The sequence below is a fragment of the Schistocerca serialis genome, chromosome 4, assembly GCF_023864345.2.
Source record: "Schistocerca serialis cubense isolate TAMUIC-IGC-003099 chromosome 4, iqSchSeri2.2, whole genome shotgun sequence".
Classification (NCBI taxonomy): Eukaryota; Metazoa; Arthropoda; class Insecta; order Orthoptera; family Acrididae; genus Schistocerca; species Schistocerca serialis.
Window position 1 is genome coordinate 825,304,493 of NC_064641.1, and position 22,438 is coordinate 825,326,930.

At 38.8% G+C, this 22,438-nt stretch overlaps 1 protein-coding gene across 5 annotated transcripts in view; it reads right to left on the reverse strand.

Annotated features, from left to right (window-relative positions):
* Positions 1-11,332: 11,332 nt before the first annotated feature.
* The window catches only part of LOC126473421 (calcium-independent phospholipase A2-gamma-like), an 84,319-nt gene continuing 73,213 nt past the window's right edge, over positions 11,333-22,438 (reverse strand). For all 5 annotated transcript variants that reach the window (XM_050100453.1, XM_050100448.1, XM_050100449.1 and 2 more), the window contains exon 9: positions 11,333-12,645. In XM_050100453.1, coding sequence (XP_049956410.1) covers positions 12,389-12,645 — 257 coding nt within the window. In that variant the 3' untranslated portion in view covers positions 11,333-12,388. The remainder of the gene's footprint in view (positions 12,646-22,438) is intronic.

Here is a 22,438-nt window from a genome sequence, read left to right on the forward strand (position 1 = left end):
GCCTCTCAAATAAACGTAATTTTTCCATGTATGCTTTGATCTGGTCGAGCATGTCAACGACTAGCTGCCCTTTACCCTGCAATGACAGATTTAAATTCTTCAGATGCATAGTTATGTCAGCTAGGAACGCCAGGTCTGATATCCATTTTATATCTTTCAGACAACGCATTTCTTCCTCTTTCATTTCCAGAAAAAGGGATATTTCCTCACGAATGGCAAAGAAAACATCAAGAACTTTTCCCCGACTCAGCCAATGAACTGTACTGTGGTAAGGTATATCCCCATACTCCGCTTCAATATCTTTCAGGAATCCTTTGAATTGGCGATGATTCATACCGTGACGCCGCACAAAATTCACACACTTCACGACATCTTTCATTATGCCACCTAGCTCTACTGTTCCAGCACACAGGGCCTCTTGGTGAATAAAACAATGAAGAGTCAAAATGTCTTTCCCGAATTCGTCCTGGAGTTTATTTTTATTTAAGCAAAACCATGGTGACGCCCGATAATTTGTGATGCACTGTCCGTCACTACAGAATGGAGCTTATCCCACGGCAAATTCATATTGTCCACTGATTCAATAACAGCTTCAAAAATGTCACATCCTGTTGCAATGTAATCGAGTGGTACCACATCCAAGAGTTCTTCAGTTACTTGCAGCTCCATGTCGACACCACGCTTAATCACTGCAAGCTGAGCACAGTCCGATATGTCGGTGCTTTCGTCAAGCGCTAGCGAAAATGCAACAAAGCTCTCCGCCTTTTTCCTGAACTGTGTCTCTAAATCCGCTACCATGTCTAGGATTCGACGAGACATTGTTTGCTTCGACAGGCAAACCCCTTTAATTGCCTGCACCTCCCTTGGAAACAAACATTCTGCAACCGCTACCATGCACGATTTTACGAGTGGTCCCACCGAAAACGGCTTGCCACTCGTCACAATGACGTGAGCGATCCTGTAGCTTGCTCGAATTGCAGATTCAGTAGTGTTTTCTCTGCTCTCATTCACCTGATAATTATAAACGCATTACAGAACATGAACTATGTTGCATGTTTTGATACCCTCTGTATCACGAAACCGTTTTTAAGCTTTCGTCTCCTGGTATGTTGTTCTTAAGCCTGGCTACCAGTTCTCTGCGTGTAACGCCTTCTACCTGATCGTAGTGTGCTGCGTGAAGACGTTTATAATGTCGTTGTATATTGAACCTCTTCGCAGAATTAAATACTTTGACATACAAGACACTGCAGACAACCATCCCTCGCAATGAATAGAAAGGTATCCTCCAATAGATGTACAGGGCTCCCGCGGCTAGTCATAGCTGTCATTGAACACGGATTATTGCGTCAGTTGCGGCTGCATGCGGCCAGGGGGCAGTGAGTTCACTTTCCCCCTCCACACGGGCTCCGGGCTGCCGCAGTGAGCGCTCCGGCTCCTTGGAGCTCGGTTGGAACAGCCTGCTCTATATACTCCTTCCACCTTTCTGCTTTCCCTTCTTTGCTTAGAACTGAGTTTCCATCTGAGCTCTTGATATTCATGCAAGTAGTTCTCTTTTCTCCAAAGGCCTCTATAATTTTCCTGTAGGCAGTATCTATCTTACCCCTCATGAGATAAGCCTCTACATCCTTACATTTGCCCTCTAGCCATCCCTGCTTAGCCATTTTGCACTTCCTGTCGATCTCATTTTTGAGATGTTTGTATTCCTTTTTGCCTGCTTCACTTACTGCATTTTTGTATTTTCTTCTTTCATCAATTAAATTCAGTATCTCTTCTGTTACCCAAGAATTTCTACTAGCTCTCGTCTTTTTACCTACTTAATCCTCTGCCGCCTTCACTATTTCATTCCTCAGAGCTACCCATTCTTCTTCTACTGTATTTCTTTCCCCCATTCCCGTCAATTGCTCCCTTATGCTCTCCCTGAAACTCTGTACAACCTCTGGTTCTTTCAGTTTATCCAGGTCCCATCTCTTTAAATTCCCACCTTTTTGCAGTTTCTTCAGTTTTAATCTACAGTTCATAACCACTAAATTATGGTCAGAGTCCACATCTGCCCCTGGAAATGTCTTACAGTTTAAAACCTGGTTCCTAAATCTCTGTCTTACCATTATATAATCTATCTGAAACCTTCTAGTATCTCCAGGGTTCTTCCATGTATACAACCTTCTTTCATGATTCTTGAACCAAGTGTTAGCTATGATTAAGTTATGCTCTGTGCAAAATTCTACCAGGCAGCTTCCTCTTTCATTTCTTAGCCCCAATCCATATTCACCTACTACGTTTCCTTCACTTCCTTTTCCTACTGTCGAATTCCAGTCACCCATGACTATTAAATTACCGTCTCCCTTCACTGCCTGAATAATTTCTTTTATCTCATCATACGTTTCATCAATTTCTTCATCATCTGCAGAGGTATTTGGCTTATAAACTTGTACTACTCTAGTAGGCCTGGGCTTCGTGTCTATCTTGGCCACAATAATGTGTTCACTATGCTGTTTGCAGTAGCTTACCCGCACTCCTATTTTTTTAAATTTATTATTAAACCTACTCCTGCATTACCCCTATTTGATTTGAATTTATCTTAGGCAAAACTGAGGCCATTCTGCTGAAAGCATGTGAACGGGATTTATGTTTTGAAACATTTTTTGTTATCTGTGGAGGTGCCTTACAACAGGTTGGCTTGCTGGCTAATTATACAGCAGAGACAAAAGCAGCTCACGTTGGCTCTACTTTTGTCAAATCTCTGCTACCACTTATGTCTCTTGTTCTGGTTCAAATGGCTCTGAGCACTATGGGACTTAACATCTATGGTCATCAGTCCCCTAGAACTTAGAACTACTTAAACCTAACTAACCTAAGGACAGCACACAACACCCAGCCATCACGAGGCAGAGAAAATCCCTGACCCCGCCGGGAATCGAACCCGGGAACCCGGGCGTGGGAAGCGAGAACGCTACCGCACGACCACGAGATGCGGGCTGTCTCTTGTTCTATGTGCACATTGGGATCTCTGTTATTATTAGATTAACTAGTACTACTTAGCTGAATACTTATCCAGTCAGATCCTAGGCCCGATGATGACATGTTACTGGCTTATCATGGAGTGTTCCTATGTGCAGTCACTGTTCAATGGCTCCATAACTGTGACTCAAGCACAGTCACTTTGTTGCCCTTGATTGCCATTCTCCACAAAGGCAGTTTCCAAAATGAGTGCTGAGTGTTGACCCTTGACCATATTTTTTCGGGAACAACCAGTTTTTATCATCATCTCCGAGCTAACACAATGCTTTTGGTATCCGTCTTATGTCCATGTTATTGCTGACATTGTGCCTTACGGCTACGAATCTTTCCCTCGTGGATATTGAGACACTGTAACTTTTTCAAAACTAGGATATCACTTTGCTTGAGTGGACAGTGCATCCACTGCCACCTGCTTGGCTGACAATTTTCGTCACCTTCCCACATTACACTTATAATAGTTTATGCAGCCATGACAACTGAAAAAATCAAGAACAGTTTAATACAATCGTTAAAGTTACTTAATTGGATAGATAAAAAATTTACTCATCAAATGGTGGCAGAACACACACATAAAAGACTGTTGTAATTGGCAAGCTTTTGGAGCCAGTGGCTCCTTCTTCAGGCAGAAGGGTTTAAAGGGAAGGAAGAAAGGTGAAGGAAAAGGACTGGAGAGGTCTAGGAAAAGGGGTGTATTTCAGGAAAATCATCCAGAACTGTGGGTCACTGGAGACTTACCATAAGGGATGAGAATGGAAGACTGATTGTTGGGGACTGCAGTGGACGATAATTGATAACCTGAGAGCTCAACGGTGGAAGACAGGGTAATATGCAAGACAGGGCTTACTGCTAAAACATTTTGCATGATTTAACAAGAGTGAAAAGCTACATGCATTATATGTAACAGAGTTGGGAGAGTGGCAGCAAAAATAGACAGGAACGACAATGAAAGAAGTAGAAAACTAAAATGGACTGAAGCAAAGAGTAGTTACAGTGAAGAAATCCTGAGACAGAAGAAATTAATGTAAATTATGGCCAGGTGGGTGAATGGACCTCATTTCAGGGCATCTTTACCATATGGATTCATGGCGAGGCTGACCTGCTAAAATTCCTGGAATCTCTGAATTCCTTCTCCCAATTATATTTCACATGGTCCTATTCCGAATCCCATGCCACTGTCGGTCTCTTCCTCATCGAAGGTGAGCTACACACTTCTGTCCACATTAAACCTACCAACAAACATTACATTCTGACAGCTGCCATCTTTTCCATGTCAAACGTTCCCTCCTATGCAGCCTTAGCATCCGAAGCAAACGTATTTTTTCAGATGCTGAACTGCACAGATGGGAACTAGCACAACATGTCCTTGGTTCTCACCACCAACCAATATATAAAATCTAAGCATGATAATGAGAGATTACTGATGGCATGTGACAATGTATCCCATGAATAAACACTTAAATGACTTGAACGCTATAAAATACAATCAAGTAGGTAAATTTCTTTGGATATTGACTAGAGTTAGGGTGCATTGTGTGCTACATCAGCAGAACACAACTACAATGTACGACATAGATGAAAATGGTACTTTCTTAGTTCACATTTATGTGTGTGTGTGTGTGTGTGTGTGTGCTGGAAGGTAGTGGTATTCCCATTATTATTTGCCTGTCTTTCTGCATTACACATTAACTGAGATACAGGTGAATGCTCAGCCCAAAGGTTGGTTTGGCAATGGATTGCTTTACTAAGCATGGTTCTATTGGAGGTGGTATGATCTTGCCTTCTTTCAACATTGAAATTAACTTACCCAATAGGGGCGAAAGAAGCAATAAGTGGCTGATGAAATCCTATGACTTATTAGAGATCGAACCCCAGAGACCTAATAATTTGTAGTCTGACAGTGTGCTACCATACCACACTCATTAAATACAGAGTATGACAATGTATATGACGCTGATCACTACTCACTAAACAGAATAAGTGCTTAGCAGCAGACAGTCCAGAAGAAAAGACTAGTTGTTAACAATATGAATTCGTATAGCTGAAGACTAATGGATGGAAAATCCTAGACAGCTTTTATCCAGTGGTGGAAGTCCAATGAATGATGATAAAACAGTGCATTCGGTATTCCACAGCAGCCTCAGTGCCAAGGCTGATTTTCTAAAGGCAGAAATGTATTATATTCTCCATTCCAGGAAATTAAAGTGGAGCAAAGTCCATTCCAGGCAATTAAAGTGGAGCAAATAATATATATATGTCTTTTTGTTTTGTATTAAAATTAGCAAATCACAATTTGGATTCTCTTTGTATGTTCACAATTTAAAATACATTTCATAACTGAACTGTGTTAAATTCGCTGAAGCAGATACTGCAAAGCAAGCTGCCAAAAAGATTTAAAAATAAGTGAATAAATTTAGAAGCTTTTCATACTATGTGTTAAATGTTTCCATCTACTGTGAAATAGCTGTCAACTATCAAATTAGTAAAAGTTCAAAAAACACTTAATGTTCATTTTTACGACTACACTTCTGAACTGGACATTGGTAGGTGCAACCTCCTGAGATGGGGACGGAAGATCTTACATCAATGCCAATGGAAAACGAAAATGCCGTGAGGCTAGGGCCTTCCGTTGGGTAAACAGTTCGCCTGGTGCAAGTCTTTTGAGTTGACGCCACTTCGGCGACTTGCGTGTCAATGGGGATGAAATGATGATGATGATGATGATAAGGACAACACAACACCCAGTCCCTGAGAGGAGAAAACCTCTGATCCAGCTGGGAATCAAAACCGGGCCATTAGGTATGACATTCTGTTGCACTGACCACTCAGCTACCAGGGGCGGACATCACTGCTAATGCTATAGAGTGAGTGAGTAAGTTAGACCACCTGATGTTGCTTGCTTATGTGAGCAACTGACAAGCATTTGTTACTCAAGATAGTGGGGACCCTGATCTTGCTCAATTCTCTTCACAAAGCTCAAACTATATCAGTTCAATAAACAAACCATTTTCATTACTTATTAAAGTTTTGGTAGTTCGGTGTCTATATTATTTACAGAAATCTTTCAAAACTCAAGCATTCGCTCCTCTTTTGGGCTCAGTAGTTGGTTAAATACAGGGAAGCACAGAAACTGCACCTAAGTGGACACAACAAAAAATTAGTCCCTCCCAAGAGACACCACATCTATATAATGAAACACAGCCTCTAACCTTGTAATGGCCACAGTTCAGTGAGGAAGAGTGCCCACAAGTTTATTTATGTATGCTGTATCCATATGAAGCCATTAATTGATGATAAGATACCCTACAGCTACCAAACTGCAAGGATGGTGATTACTAGAGCACTTGCCCGTGAAAGGCAAAGGTCCCAAGTTCGAATCTCGGTCCGGCACACAGTTTTAATCTGCCAGAAAGTTTCATATCAGTGCACACTATGCTGCAGAGTGAAAATCTCATTCTGGAAACATCCCCCAGGTTGTGGCTCAGCCATGTCTCTGCAATGTCCTTTCTTTCGGGAGTGCTAGTTCTGCAAGGTTCGCAGGAGAGCTTCTGTAAAGTTTGGAAGGTTGGAGACAAGGTACTGGTAGAAGTAAAGCTGTGAGGATGGGGCGTAAGTTATGCTTGGGTAGCTCAAATGGTAGAGCACTCGCCCGCAAAAGGCAAAGGTCCCGAGTTCGAGTCTCAGTCCAGCACACAATTTTAATCTGACAAGAAGTTTCATGGTGATTACTATGGTTCACCAGCTGTTTCAAACTGCCCCTAACATTTTCTGTTTGGTTAAGATCAGGTGATTAGTGGACCAATCAAAAGGGTGCCAGACTGTTAATCAAAAAAGAAACATATATGTGCAGCCCTGTGAACATGGATGCTGTTATTTTGGAAGGCAAGAGTGTCCAGACAATATTCACTGTGAAGAAGAGGAAAGGGAAACACTTGGTCATAAAAATTAAAAAAACTAACATCCTAGTTCTTGTCCACAGAAACCTAAATGATTAGATCCAAGTCACTGTATGAAAAACACTGGAAAACACCACAAAACTACCTGCAGTCTTAACTACACACTTTTTACAGCAGGCTGCTGGTGAACTCGACAGTTTTCATCATTTGAAAAAAGGCAAAATCTAGACTTTTCAGATCAGATGCCTTCAATCAGCTAACGTCAAATTTTTGTTGTTTGGCTCACTGAAAACTGCAAAAAATGGCCTTCTAAAAGATACCAAATTCCAAATGTCAATTGGATGCAAATCTCTTCACTACGTTCACTCGGGAATGGTTGAATTGAACCCAAACAGATAGACAGCAGCAATTCCTGCTGGGTTTGAAAAGGATTGTACTGTGACCACTGTCTCCAGTACCCACTATTAGGATCTCTTTGTAACTACTATTCTTATACTGTGTTACACAGCAAAGAATGATACACTATTGCTTGTAGACAGTGTAAAATCAGGATGGATACTCCAACAAATTGGGCAACTACAGTACACTTACAGTATGACCAAATCCAAACAACAGCTCCTTTTCATTGCTCATCATGTCTCCACACTTTATTGTGCCGATTCCATACAATTTACTGGCATATTCACAACACTTCAGTGCCACAACTTGTGACCACCCAGTAACTCTACACTATCTACAGTGCTCCATAGTGACCAGTGTAAATTAATTAAAGGAGCAACTAATAATATTTATCCTGTGAACTTGTATCTACACTCTGCAAATCACTGTTTAGTTCATGGTCGAGGGTACTTCTGTGTTACCATATATTGAGGTTTCTTCCTGCACCACTGATATATGGAATGCAGGAAGAATGACCACATTAATGACTCTGTGCATGTTGTAATCAGTCAGGTCTTGTCTTTGTGGTTCCTACGGGAGTTAAAGAATGGCATTATGGAATCACCAAAACCTTCTGTAACAAACATTTATCAAACGAAAAATAGTTTAAGGTAAGCGACAATCTTCAAGTCAAAGAAATGTTATGTATTGCTGTAGTGATTCCTAGATTACTCATTTTGTACTAGTTCTTGAAACTTGGTGAGTTGTTTTTCTTCATCCACATCTGTCATGGTACAATTGGCATCTATTTTTAAGTGTATGCCAGTTCAGGTCTTCAGCACTTCCATAACTTTTCCATAACCCAAAAACCTCTCTCTCCCATGCTGCCCTTTTATGTATATGTCCAATACCGCCTTTGTCGTATTTGATATGGGTCCCATACAACTAAGCAATGTTCTTGAATGGGCTGCAAGTGTCTTTTATATGTATATTTCTTTGTAGACTGAGTGAATTTTCACAGTACCCAACCACCGAACCAAAGTCTGTTATCCACTTTACACACAACTGAAGCAATGTGAATATTCCACTTCATATCATCACATATTTAAAACCTAGACAATGAAAAATCTAGGATGGAATAACGAGAATGCTATGAAAAGGATAGAGTGCTACTCACCATCCGGAGGAGATGTTGATTCTTCCCGCACTCCATATTTCAATAGCAACACCTCAATAGATGGTAACAGGAAGTAACCTCAACCATGCTCTTGACAATGATTTTCAGAGTGTAAAAGTTCACTGGATAAATCTTAGTTGCACAACAAAAAGATGGCTAAACATTTGAGCTTTTGCCAAAACGCCTTTCTTCTAAAGTACAAAACACATTCACACAAGCACCACTGTCTCTGGCTGTTAAGGCCAGACTGTGTACAGCCAACTGCACCAAATGGTCAAAGCAATCCCCTCAAAACCAACAAACCCTGCCTTGCAGACCTACCGTATCTACCACACCCTCAGAAACTCACTCCCACCACCATACAGAATCTACAACCTAACAGACCACAAACACAGTCGTAAACCTTTCCTCCAAAAGACTTAGTTTCACAGAAGTACAGTATCACTCCTTCCCAAACACCTTGCCTTTTGCCCACTCATACACAGATTCTCCCATCAGGTGCAATTGGCTGTATGCTGTCTGGCCACAATGGAGAGACAGTGATCACACATTTGAGGACCTTTTGACCAAAAGCTCAAATGTATAGCTGCCTTTTTGTTGTACCTGTTTGCAACTCAGTGTCTTCCGTACATGGAGCATAGATCTCTATCCTTTTCATAATGCATACTTGCATACTAATATTACAAATGTGAAAGTAACTATGTCAGTTACACTTTCATGACTAAACCGCTGAACCAATTCTGACAGAATTCGGTATGAAAATAGCTTGAATGCTGAGAAAGAAGATTGGCTACTTTAGAAAGTGTGTAGTACAATGTATTTATTGATCTGAAGAATATAATGTGAAATATAGAACAATAACTACTCTTTGAAAAAGCTATGTACTCTTTGTCTTTTGAACTTCATCATACCTGTGAAAATACTTTTATTCTTCGATATGTTGTACATAATATAATACAACATAACAAATACAATGTTTATACAATCCTCTAATCTGTTTACTCCATACTAATATCAGTCGCAAAACTGTCACATTTTAGCCACTGAGCATCATGCATCTTTTATAAATCATTTATTGTGTTCAAACTTGTGTGAACAGCTCATGGTCACATGGTTAGCACTGCTGTTTCACAATCATGTGTTCCCAGGTTCAATTCCCGCCCAGTTCAGTTTTTCTTTCTGCTTGCTTCTGGACATGTGTGTTGTCCTCATCATTTTATTATCACTGATGTGCAAGTCACTGTTGTGGTGTCAAATAAAAAGACTTGCACCAAACTCCTGAACATCCCAACTGGGGACTCCCAGCCAATAAAGCCATAACCAAATTTCATTTCATTTTACTGATACACAAGCACAGCTGTGAGCAACATCTAGAATACAATGCTTATAGAATCCTCAATGCGTTTAATCTATGCCGGTCCATAATTCCATACTAATATTATAAATGCAAATGTAACAATGTTACATTTTCACGACTAAACCATTGAACTGATTACGAGGATATTTGGTACGGAGTAGCTTGAACGCTGAGGAAGACCAAAGGTTTCTTTGGAAAGTTTTATCTGTATGAGTATTGTTACCATTTTTAAATATGGTATACACGAGTGGCATGCACACGACACTGGTTCGATGGTCGGCGTCTCAGTGTCTATAGATTACTCTGTGACATGGTAAATCCAATGTTACTGTGTGCGTGGTTTATGATATTGAATGCCTACACCACATGGCATAGCTGGAGAGATTTGGTGGAGATAGAACAACAAAATCACATGGTAATCCCAAGAACCACATTTAAAACTATTACTATAAACCTCACAAACATATCATTTAACACATAGTTCGAAGAGAGCTCAAGTTTGCGAAAGTTAATCAGCTCAATCAATCTTCAGAGCAATGTCTGCCAAAACTTGGCTGCCGAACATCAGATGGCCTTAAGAGCTACAAAGGAATTAGATCAATCACAAGCCTGTCACATTTTAGATGCATCTCTTACAGCTTCCAAGATGCTTGAAGACTCACGACAATGGCACCATTTAAAGGCTGTATGACTAACAGAGTGTCATACCTTTACATGTGGAAAGTGAGAAGTTTTTAGTCAGACTGCATCTGATTACGATCTATTAACTGACTGTGTTAATCATAAATTAGCCATCAGAGGGGGATAGGTCAAAAAATGTAGGCACCATAATGCATTAAAATGGAAGGGAGAAATGGCATATATTGCTCTGGCGGCCAATTCTTACATCCAGTACTAGGTGAGCCAGAGAAACCCCTAAGACGTTTATTTCTGCATGAATGTAATGAATCAAGGCATTTTTTACATATAGTTAGAAAATATAATTCATGCTTTCAGATCCAACAAACAGCAAAATATTATGTAACTACATACCGGTACTGCACACATTTTTTGTGCATACATTTCTACACTACTACGAGGGTTGGAACTTAAATAGAGGCAACTATTTATTCACAACCGATACAAAAGGGTTACATGTTTGCACCTGTTACTGTCCTTCAAAGTAGTCACCAGCATTGTGTAGAATCTGTTGCCAGTGATGGGGAAGGCGTAGTTTACCGTTAGCAGAGCCTGTTCTGTTGATGGTGCATATGGAGCAGTCTAAAGTTATGGGGTTTCTCATGTACAACTGTGATGCCAAATCCCATACCATGATGTTTCTGGATAGCTTACTTTGTGTACTTGATGGCAGCAGCTTATACAGATGTGGACTTTATCTGCCACAGACTAGACAGTAAGGTTCATTGGTTACAGCTAGTGCATGAAGAAAATGTTGCTTAGTGAAACTCAAATTATACAACTGGACTGTATTACCACACAGGAACAGAAATCAAAACACAAAGAATAAAATCTCTTTCATATATTTATTGCATTATAAAAAATACATTGCACTAAAAATCAGCTGCCCTTTGGTATGAAATACTGCTCAGTGGTTATGGAAAAGCTATCTTTATATTTGTAAATGTTTATATACATATGAATTACTGTTTATCACAAAAGAACAAATTAAAATAATGCCATATTGAAATTTTATCATACATGTACAAGGTGCACAGACTATCCAACTGCTACAGAACTAGCTGCTCACATCAGACATAATATTTTAACTTTCAGTCACACACCAAGTTCCATTCCAACAGGTATTAACATTCAGTATACTCATATTACGGAATACAAGTTTCTTATTAAGTATTCACAAACATATACTTCAGCTTTTGCCATGAAAAGCTAGCTTACTCAGTGACAGACAGACAGACTTTGAAGCATACATAAATGTAAATTATTTTATATATCAGAAACACTCAAAAGATTGTTCAATCTATGGAATTGAACCATGTCAGACACAACACAAAAATGTATCACAGAAATGAAATGACACTGTAACAGCAAGAGACAGAGCTGTCTGTTAAATCTTTTCGATCAGTTGGAAAATTGTAGTAATACTTGTTCTTAACAGTTTTATTTTCCTTGAAAGTTGTTTTTTTTTTTTTTTTTTTTTTCTTTTAAAAAAAAAGCTCTGAACTGACCATATAAATTTAGTTCTATGCAGAATACTTTAGGACTTATTCTGATTAAGACAACAAATGTCAACTGAGGCACTGCATGCCTCTTGGCGAACATTGAAATAGTAATAAAATAAGGCATAAAAACCACAACTATAAAAAGAAGGCTGGCATATGCGATACTTTAATTACTGACACAATATGTGTACGTCAGGATATACGTGCAGCCAAAAAAAGTGAACATTTGATTAACTAAGCCATAATGGCAAAAATAAAAAAAATTAAATGCCTAAGGTGGAACACTAATTTGAAATAGCTAAATAAATTCAAAGTGGGAAACATTAATGATCATGTTCACTACCTGAGATATAATCACATATTCCATGGAATTTCTTGGATACTGTTACTTGATACCTAATAATTCTCTTTTTAAATTAATCCAATCTTGGCACCATTGCCCAAATGTTTTTGCTGCCACAAGTGCCTTAGCTGCCTCCTGGAATGTCTCTTCATTTCGTCGAAAATACATCTCTGCATCCATTTCCAACTGTGCTATTTTTGCTGGATTTATTTCAGCCATAGAGACCATTTCTGTTAAATATGGATTGAATCTATAATACACATTTCCCGGCAGAAGATCATTCAACATTGTGTGAACCGCTGAAAAGGAAAGGGATGAGAGTAAATACTTGTTCAAACTTGTGATAACAACTGAAAAATATAAGCTACAACTTTATAAACATTTTCAAATATTAATAAGAATGTCCATGTGCTTTGAATTTTATGAGTCTCTTTCTTTTAGTTTCTTTAAATATGCCAGTTTATTTAAAAAATAGTGTAGAGAAATTATTGACCAGTTCAGTTGGAGAAAATGAGCAGTCGAAGAAGAGAGGGAACTCTCCTACTAATTCAATGGAATCATAAATAATCACTGAAAAATACATCTCTGTTTTGTAGGAAAGAATTCTATTTTGTATCCCTCTCCTGCATCCAGTTTCCCAATATGCACAAAGCTTGTTGAATCATTTAATTTGACACTGCTTGATGTAGAAGCTACATACCATATTGCAGTCCATGTCTATAAATTTGTCAATACAGAGATCTGAGTGCTCTACTGCAATGAGCAAAATGTTCTATGGATTATTGACATCACAGCAGGCACATCAGGCCGAAAAAATTCCTTGATACACTTGTTATAGTACTGAAGTGTATATCTGAAGTATCAGTAACTGGTTACTAATTGCTACAGCATGGAAGCACTGTAACAAATGTGTATGAAAAGGCCGTATGCAGAATCAAGGTTTTTTTGGTGGGTCTTGGTGCTCAGTTCCTATTTCACCAAGGAAAATGGGGTAAAAAGTTTTTTGTTTAGACCAGCCCAGTGGCCATTTGTATACCGTTGGAACATTTGCCTTCCTGTAGCTATGTTATAGTACATTAGGCAACAGTTGAATGACAAACCAAACCTGGCACCCAGGAAAATTGAGTGAATTGCTTAATTCTTTTTGCAAAAGATTTTAATTGGGCTGAAATTAAAAGTTCAGCTAATGGCACCATTTTTATGTGCTCCATTCGGATTTTACATACAAAAACAGTCACCACTAAATAACTCTGGACTGAAGCAAGACTGATGGTTCAAATTTGAATTTGGTCCATCAGTGTATTGAACCTTGGGTTAAAGTAAGTTTTAACCATTTGAAAAAAATCTTGCTTTGTTTGGATTTATGTTCAAAAACACATTTTTCAGGAGGTTTTTGAAGCACGTTACCTCTATACCTTAAACTTATATGAATCAGTTTAAACATTGCACAAAAATAGATAAATGGATTAAGTCAAAATGAAATTTTTTCATCCAATAATCTTTACCCATTGTCAAGATATGACCGTTTAAATTCTAACTAAATGTAGCATGCAAAATTCGTTCTTATGTGAACTGAATGCACAGAAGCAGGTTAAAGTGAATCAAATACATGACAGATTCATTCTGACAATAAAATTAAAAACTAGCTTTCAAAAATCTAGCTTCATTCAGATTTTACACGAAAAAACATGTTTTCTATGAGTATTTTTACATGCACCACTTCTAGGTTTCAAACTTGTGCAAAACGGTTCAAATTTTGTAAGAAGATAGACAAATACATGTAATTAATTGTCTCCACGTTATTTCCTGAAAGCTTTATCTGTTGCCATGATACAGAGGTCAAAAGTTGCACATAAAATACAGTTTTACACAAATTGCACATGCTGAGACAGTTTACAGTGTTACAGCTGATGATAAAAAATATATTTTTACAGTAACTGTAAGAAGCATTTGCCAAAAATCTTTCATCATTCAAGTTTTACATACTAAAACTCATGTTTGCACATGAAATTGTGTTTTGTAGAAAACCACTGCATTTTAAGCACTGCATTGGATATAATTTTAAAAACTGGTTATTACAGTTGATTATCATTTAGCTGCTTATACATTACATTTAACAGTGGCTTCAAATCATCAGAAAATCTTTGGACATGCAAAACAATGCATGTAACAAACCAGAATTATACACAGCCCTGTACAAAATGATACACTGTTTCATCGAGCATGCAGAAAATTAAAAAATAAGCCAAATTTACTATAAAAATATTTTTCAGAGGAAAAGATCACCTTATTTCTGAGCAATAGAAAATATTTTACTGCATTTTCTCCCGAAACTACTACATTATCTTGTAGAAAATTTATTTTCAGGCAAAACAAGCTTATGTTAACCAATTTTTGTACAGGACTGACATATCATGCATGCACTGTTTCACAGTTCTTCTGCTTATTTCAGCCAATCATACTCGTAGTTAATTGGGACTGTTTTTTGCAACATTTTGTGACAAAATTTTCACACGAGTTTTTCTAATGGCAGTTTCTTAATTTTCATTTTTTATCGTGACAAGAATTTTAAGATAAGAGATAATAACAAGATTTATGCTTTTTTCAATAGTTTATTATTTGTTGCACAAATCATTCAGCTTGCAATATAGTAATCTTTTATGTAAGTTCATCTATGTATGTGATTGTGTAGTAAGTTTATCTACATAATGTAAACTATTTTGCCATTATTTTGTGCACTGTATTAAGTATTTATGGTTATTTTTTGTACAAGGGCTATTCAGAAAGTAGGGAATGTTTTAGCATTAAAAAAACTAAATACAAGAAATACATTTTATATATACATCTGAAAGAGCGACTGACATACTACTATTTCACATAGTCACCAAACACATTGAGGCACTTATCATAGCGGTGGACAAGCTTTGAAAGACCTTCATCATAAAATTCAGCCGCCTCAGACTTCAGCCAGTGAGTCGCGCCCACCTAAAGTTCTCCATCGTCATCAAAGCATTGCATTGCAAGCCAGTTCTTCATCTTGGGAAACAAGTAGAAGTTGTTTGGTGCAAGATCGGGGTTGTAGGGCGTATGAGGGAAAATTTCCCATTTGAATGAATTAAGGAGTTCATTAGTGCGGTTTGCCATGTGAGGACAGGCATTGTCGTGCAAGAACAAAATTTTGGACGTCAGCTTTCCTCAGTGTTTTTAACTGCTCTTCTAAGGCTGTGCAAAGTTTGACATTACCGCGTAGAATTTATGGTTGCTCCACTTTCAAGAAAATCAATAAGAAGCACACCTTGCCTATCCCAAAACACTGTCACCATCAACTTCCTTGCTGACAAGGTTTGCAAACATTTTCTTGGTTTTTGGGTGGGACAACATTTTCTTGGTTTTTGGGTGGGACCTTGTGTGCCCCCACTTGGTGGATTGTAATTTTGTCTCGCAATTGACATGTTTCATTCAAGCCTGGTCACTGGTTATGATTCAATCCAGTAACGAATCACCATGTTTGTGGTAGGCCTCCAGAAATGTCAACGTTGCCCCATTCAGTGTTCTTTATGGTGCTCTATAAGGAGAAAGAAAACTGCCGTTCTATGGATCGGAGCGTGGAATGTCAGATCCCTTAATCGGGCAGGTAGGTTAGAAAATTTAAAAAGGGAAACAGATAGGTTAAAGTTAGATATAGTGGGAATTAGTGAAGTTTGGTGGCAGGAGGAACAAGACTTTTGGTCAGGTGAATACAGGATTATAAATACAAAATCAAATAGGGGTAATGCAGGAGTAGGTTTAATAATGAATAAAAAATAGGAGTGCAGGTAAGCTACTACAAACAGCATAGTGAATGCATTATTGTGGCCAACATAGACACGAAGCCCATGCCTACTATAGTAGTACAAGTTCATATACCAACTAGCTCTGCAGATGATGATGAAATTGAAGAAATGTATGATGAGATAAAAGAAATTATTCAGATAGTGAAGGGAGACGAAAATTTAATAGTCATGGGTGACTGGAACTCGAGAGTAGGAAAAGGGAGAGAAGAAAACATAGTGGGTTAATATGGATTGGGGTGAGAAATGAAAGAGGAAGCCGTCTGGTAGAATTTTGCACAGAGCATAACTTAATTATAGCTAACACTTGGTTCAAGAATCTTAAAAGAAGGTTGTATACATGGAAGAATCCTGGAGATACTAGAAGGTTTCAGATAGATTATATAATGGTAAGACAGAGATTTAGGAACCAGGTTTTAATTTGTAAGACATTTCCAGGGGCAGATGTGGACTCTGACCACAATCTATTGGTTATGAACTGCAGATTGAAACTGAAGAAACTGCAAAAAGGTGGGAATTTAAGGAGATGGGACCTGGATAAACTGACTAAATCAGAGGTTGTACAGAGTTTCAGGGAGAGCATAAGGGACAAATTGACAGAAATGGGGGAAAGAAACACAGTAGAAGAAGAATGGGTAGCTTTGAGCGATGAAGTAGTGAAGGCAGCAGAGGATCAAGTAGGTAAAAAGACGAGGGCTAGTAGAAATCCTTGGGCAACAGAAGAGATACTGAATTTAATTGATGAAAGAAGAAAATAAAAAATTGCAGTAAGTGAAGCAGGCAAAAAGGAATACAAACGTCTCAAAAATGAGATCGACAGGAAGTGCAAAATGGCTAAACAGGGATGGCTGGAGGACAAATGTAAGGATATAGAGGCTTATCTCACTAAGGGTAAGATAGATACTGCGTACAGGAAAATTTAAAGAGACCTTTGGAGAAAAGAGAACCACTTGTATGAATATCAAGAGCCCAGATGGAAACCCAGTTCTAAGCAAAGAAGGGAAAGCAGAAAGGTGGAAGGAGTATATAGAGGGTCTACAAAAGGGCGATGTCCTTGAGGAAAATATTATGGAAATGGATAAGTATGTAGAAGAAGATGAAATGGGAGATACGATACTGCGTGAAGAGTTTGACAGAGCACTGAAAGACCTGAGTCGAAACAAGGCCCCAAAGAAAGCAGGTGTTGACAGATGTGAGAATTACCAAACTATCAGTTTAATAAGTCTCAGCTGCAAAATAGTAACACGAATTCTTTACAGGGAATGGAAAATCTGGTAGAAGCCGACCTCGGGGAAGATCAGTTTGGATTCCGTAGAAATATTGGAACTAAAGGTGTACAAATTCCCCTTGCAGCCTGCTTGCCCCTAGCTCCTCTGCAACCATTCATGCAGGTCAGCCTGCCGTGACATAAACACAAGAGTGAGCGTGTACTGAGGCATGGTGGGTAATGCGGCCGATTCGGGCTCCCGCAAGCCCGGGCTACCTGGGTTCCTGCAACCTGCCAACCTTCACGGGACCCGCTCAGCTTGCTGCGCCTGACAACAGGTTGTGCTGTCAAGCTACTGTGACTAGAGTAGCCAGCTAGGTAGCCTGCAGTTCATTTATCGCAACGATGGGGGCAGAACGATAAATAGGTCGAACTTTAGTGAGATTGAAAAAAAAAATGGACAACTGGCCAATACATTCTGGTAACGAAACAGAGCACAAGTGCCGCATGGGAAACGTTTTCGTGTGCTTATGGGGCCGCTTCAAATAAATCGGTAGGTGTGTCTCAATGCAAACTATGTAAAAAAACTCTTAAGTACTTATTCGGGAACCTCAAGTACGTTACAACATGTGTGCAAATTTGACAAGCAGTTCCCTCACTCCGTAAACATCTTGAAAGAGCACAAAGATTTAGTGGCCGAAAAGTGTGTCGAAATGTGTGCTAAGGACCTGAGACCATTTAGCAGTATAGAGGGAGAAGGATTTCTTAATTTAGGGCAGACACTGATCGACATAGGTAAAAAATATGTCTCAGTTGATATTAAAAATATTATGCCTTCCCGAGTGACAGTAGCTAGGAAAGTTCAAAACTTAGCTGATAACGTGTGCAGCAAAATGCTCCCAGATATAGTGCATGCGATTTGTTCTGGTATATGTACCAGTACAATTGATCTATGGACAGACAATTACAAAGGGGTGCATTACATTTCCGTGACAATGCATTACATAAATTCAGACTGACATTTGAATAAATATGTACTGGTGTGCTCTTCGTTTCCTGACTGCCCAAAAACTGGCTCGAATATTCGAAACCAGTTGGAAGATCGCTTACAAACTATGGGTGTTCCTCATGAAGACATTGCCAAAATTACGTTTGTCACAGACCAGGGCAGTAACATTGTCAAAGCTCTCGAAATATGTCAGCGTCTTTCTTGCATGGCTCATAGTATAAACACAGTCTTGAAACATGTTCTGAGCGAACAGTTTTTGAAAGAAAATGTTTCAAATATATTAGCCATTCTTAGTACAGTCCTACTTCAAGAGAAGAGGTCTCTGTGTGAGACTGAACTCATCTTTAAAGCAGTGGGTTTCAACTCGTTGGAATAGTAATTTTGACACGCTTGTATCAGTCCATTCTCAGATTGATTCAGTAAAGGCTGTCTTACATAACGAAGGTGCCTCTGATATGGTGCTGGGTTATGACCACCATATAACTGGCCAGCTTATAGCATTTCTTAAGCCGTTGAAAGAAGCCACAGTTGATCTAGAGGGTGACAAGGAGCCAACCCTACATTTAGTTCTACCGTGGTTTTATGCCTTAAAAGCTCACTGTACTGTATGGGATAACGATGAAGAGGTTTGTAATTTTATTCCATCTGAATATTATAGAACCACTTGTAAAATATGTATGTTGATAAAATGTATTTTCAGGACATGAAACCTTTGAAACAAGCCGCCGGAGCCTTCCTAGAACAGAAAATGTGCGTTAGTATGTTGCATAAAAGAAAGTTAACCGAGGATGAAAAAATTGATGTTTACCAAGCAGCAAGACAGATGTGTGTTGAAGGTAAGCTCCAAAGATAATGCATATATTCTTCATCTACATGTACATGGGTCCTCTGCAAGTCACACGCAAGTGCTTGGTTGAGGGTTCATCGAACCACTTTCACCTTACTTGTCTCCTATTCTCGATTTTCGCGCGGGATAAAACACCTACATCTCTCCGTCTGAGCGCTGCTTTTTTGTATTTTATTCTGATGATCATTTCTTCCAATGTAGATGGGACTCAACAATGTATCTTAGAATTCGGTGGTGTAAGTTGGTGATCAAAATTTCATACATAAATTGAGCCACTTCAAAAAACGCCATTGTTGTAATGATTCCCACCTCAACTCCTGTATAATTTCCGCGACACTCTTTCCCCTGTTTCACGATAATACCAAACGAGCTGCCCTTCTTTAGACTCTTTCGACCTCCTCCATCAATCGCACCAGAAAGGCTCTCCAACTGCATAGCAATGCTCCAAAAGAGTGTTTTGCCATTAAAACACCTACAACATTTTCTGTGTGTCCATTCCTATTCAAGCAGGTCGTTACTGTAATCAGAGATATTAATTAGAATCTACAGCTTTTAGATTTGACTGGTTGATCTTGTAAATGAAGTTTAACGGACATAGTTTAGTACACACACCGATAACCTCGCTCTTTTCATTATTTATTGCCAACTGCTAATTTTCACACCAAAAATATATATCTTATTTAAATCATCCTGCAGTTAGTTTTTATCTTCTGGTGACTTTACTGGACGATAAATGATAGCATCATCTAAAAACTATTATAATTTCAACTATGTGTAGTACGATCTTCACATTATTCTGCAAATATTAATTGGAACCTGTATAGTTTCAGTACAAGTGCCCAATCACAGCACCCAAGAAACAAATCCAGGACCGTACAAAATGGCGAAATTTGAGGACTGGGCAGAAGAGTCTCCTCTCCTACATGATGAAGTCAGCAGATACTTGCAAGAACACTGTGTGAACGAGGGAGATATTCTACAGTGGTGGAAAAATAACTCCCAACGACTTCCCCGACTTGCGTGTGTGGCAAGAAAAATATTAAATATACCAGCCAATAGAGCATCTAGTGAGAGATGTTTTAGTTGCGCTGGAAACCTACTTAGCAAAAAACGATCACGTATTAATGCAGACAGACATAATGATCTCATCATAATTAATTCAAACACTAATCAGCAGATGCATTAAGAATACAGTAGAACATTAAACGGGAAACTATGCGTTTGAGTGCAAATTTACTAATTAAGAGTGCAGATTTCTTTCTTGTGCTTTCTGGGTGTCAATTTCTGAGATAGAAATTTTGTAATGCATACAGTTCATTTTTATTTTAGACTAAACTTTTTGATTTCAATCCTCCCAGGTGAAATTTATTATTGTTTGTAAACCATTTTCTGTTACTTGTGTTTGCAAAAGTAGCCAAATTTTTAGGAGTATCTGGTTTGGCCTAAGTAATACTTTCAGGGAAACTGAAGGAAAATTTGTAAATATTTTATATTCAAAAGTGTTCTGCAAAATAAAATATTCATTTTTGGATTAAGGCAATACACATTATGAGTTTAAATTACAATTTATTTTGTTGAGTTCCACACACAGTGCAAAATGTAATTTTATTCCTGTATTTATATATTAAGGGGAAGCCCACAAGCAGGGTCGAGATGGTGAAGACCTAGACACTAGAAATGCTTTTAAAATGAAGAGCGTCTTTTTCCACGAATGTATTGTAGCAGGAATATAATGGAAACTCTGAGCCACTCTCCACAGCTTCTACGTCTGCGTCAGGAGGGTTCAGACTCGTCGTTTAGGTCTGTGTTATAAGGGTCTACAGTCGTTGTTTAGGTTTTCATCATGCACATAAACACTCATCATCTAAATCTGCATCATGAGGGTCCGAACTATGGTCATTCACAACGCAGACCTAGACTACAAGTGTGGACTCTCATGACGCAAACGTAGACGCCGCGAGAAAGTGCTTAGAGTCGCCATTTTATTCCCTGTACTATAGTTTTTAGATGAACTGGATATGAAACAAGTGCTTCGATTTTGTTAAAATGCATTTTGGCAATTTAGAATGATTTTGCCAACTTCGAATGAATTCGCAGAACCAGTAAAACACATCCTGGAAAAGGAGTTAAATATTTGTATAACTGGTGTCATACTTGGCTGAAACATACTAAAGTTAAAGAATCTAGACTTCCAAAATCTTAATTTGGTTCTCATTGCAGTACAGTGGTTATCAGAGGCGTAGATAATTTATTCTTCTGGAGAGGGGACCAAACTTCTTTTTGGGGGGTGGAGGTTCACTTCTTTAGTACAAATATCCATCCTTTTCAGAGTTGAAAACTGCAACACAGACTGCATTGCGTTCCACTAAAACAAAAAACACTATGTTCATGGGCTGGGGGGAAGGGGGGGAGACACCTGACCCCCCCCCCCCCTCTCCTGTTATCTATGCCCCTGGTAGTTATCTGTAGCTTTTAGTGTACAAAGGAGCTCCATTTTCAGTGATTGTTCTGCTTGCTACACAAACCTGTTTGAGATGTGATCTGATGGTGGTTCGAATTGAGAATGTCCAGTATTTGTGAAGTCTCGAAGAAGTCCTTTTATATTTGACAACCAGCTGAAAACTCTGTGTTTGTCTGGGCATTTATTTATTCCATACTCTCGTAGTCCATCTTCCCTCCCCTATTTTCTCTCTATCCATTTATTCCTCTCCCACTATCTCTCTGTTCACCTCCCCCCCTCCCCATCCCTTGGCCCATCTCCCCCCACCCTCTATCCTTCTCCTCGTCCTCTCTCTGTTGGACTCCGCCACCTCAGTTCATCTCCTCTTCACGTATCTATGAAAACTCATATATATCTGTCAACTTTTGTGGTGATAAGTGAAGCAGTGTCAAAGTTTATTGCTAGATAGCATTTATTGTAATACTTTTTGATACGCAGCATTGATGGTTTTGTTTTCTGGTGCGTAAACAAGTGATGTTGAAGGTGTCCCGACAGGGGAAGATGCGACATACAATTGGCCATGTGAAAAACATGATTTTCAAGATTGAAGCCACAAACATATAACGACTGCCCTTGCGATTTATCTATCGACATGGCAAATGCAAGCTGCACTGGAAATTATAACCTTTTAAAGTCGAATGGCATGTCGGTCGGAATCATAGTGATACGTGGAATCAAACTGTCTTCACCTTTGTACTT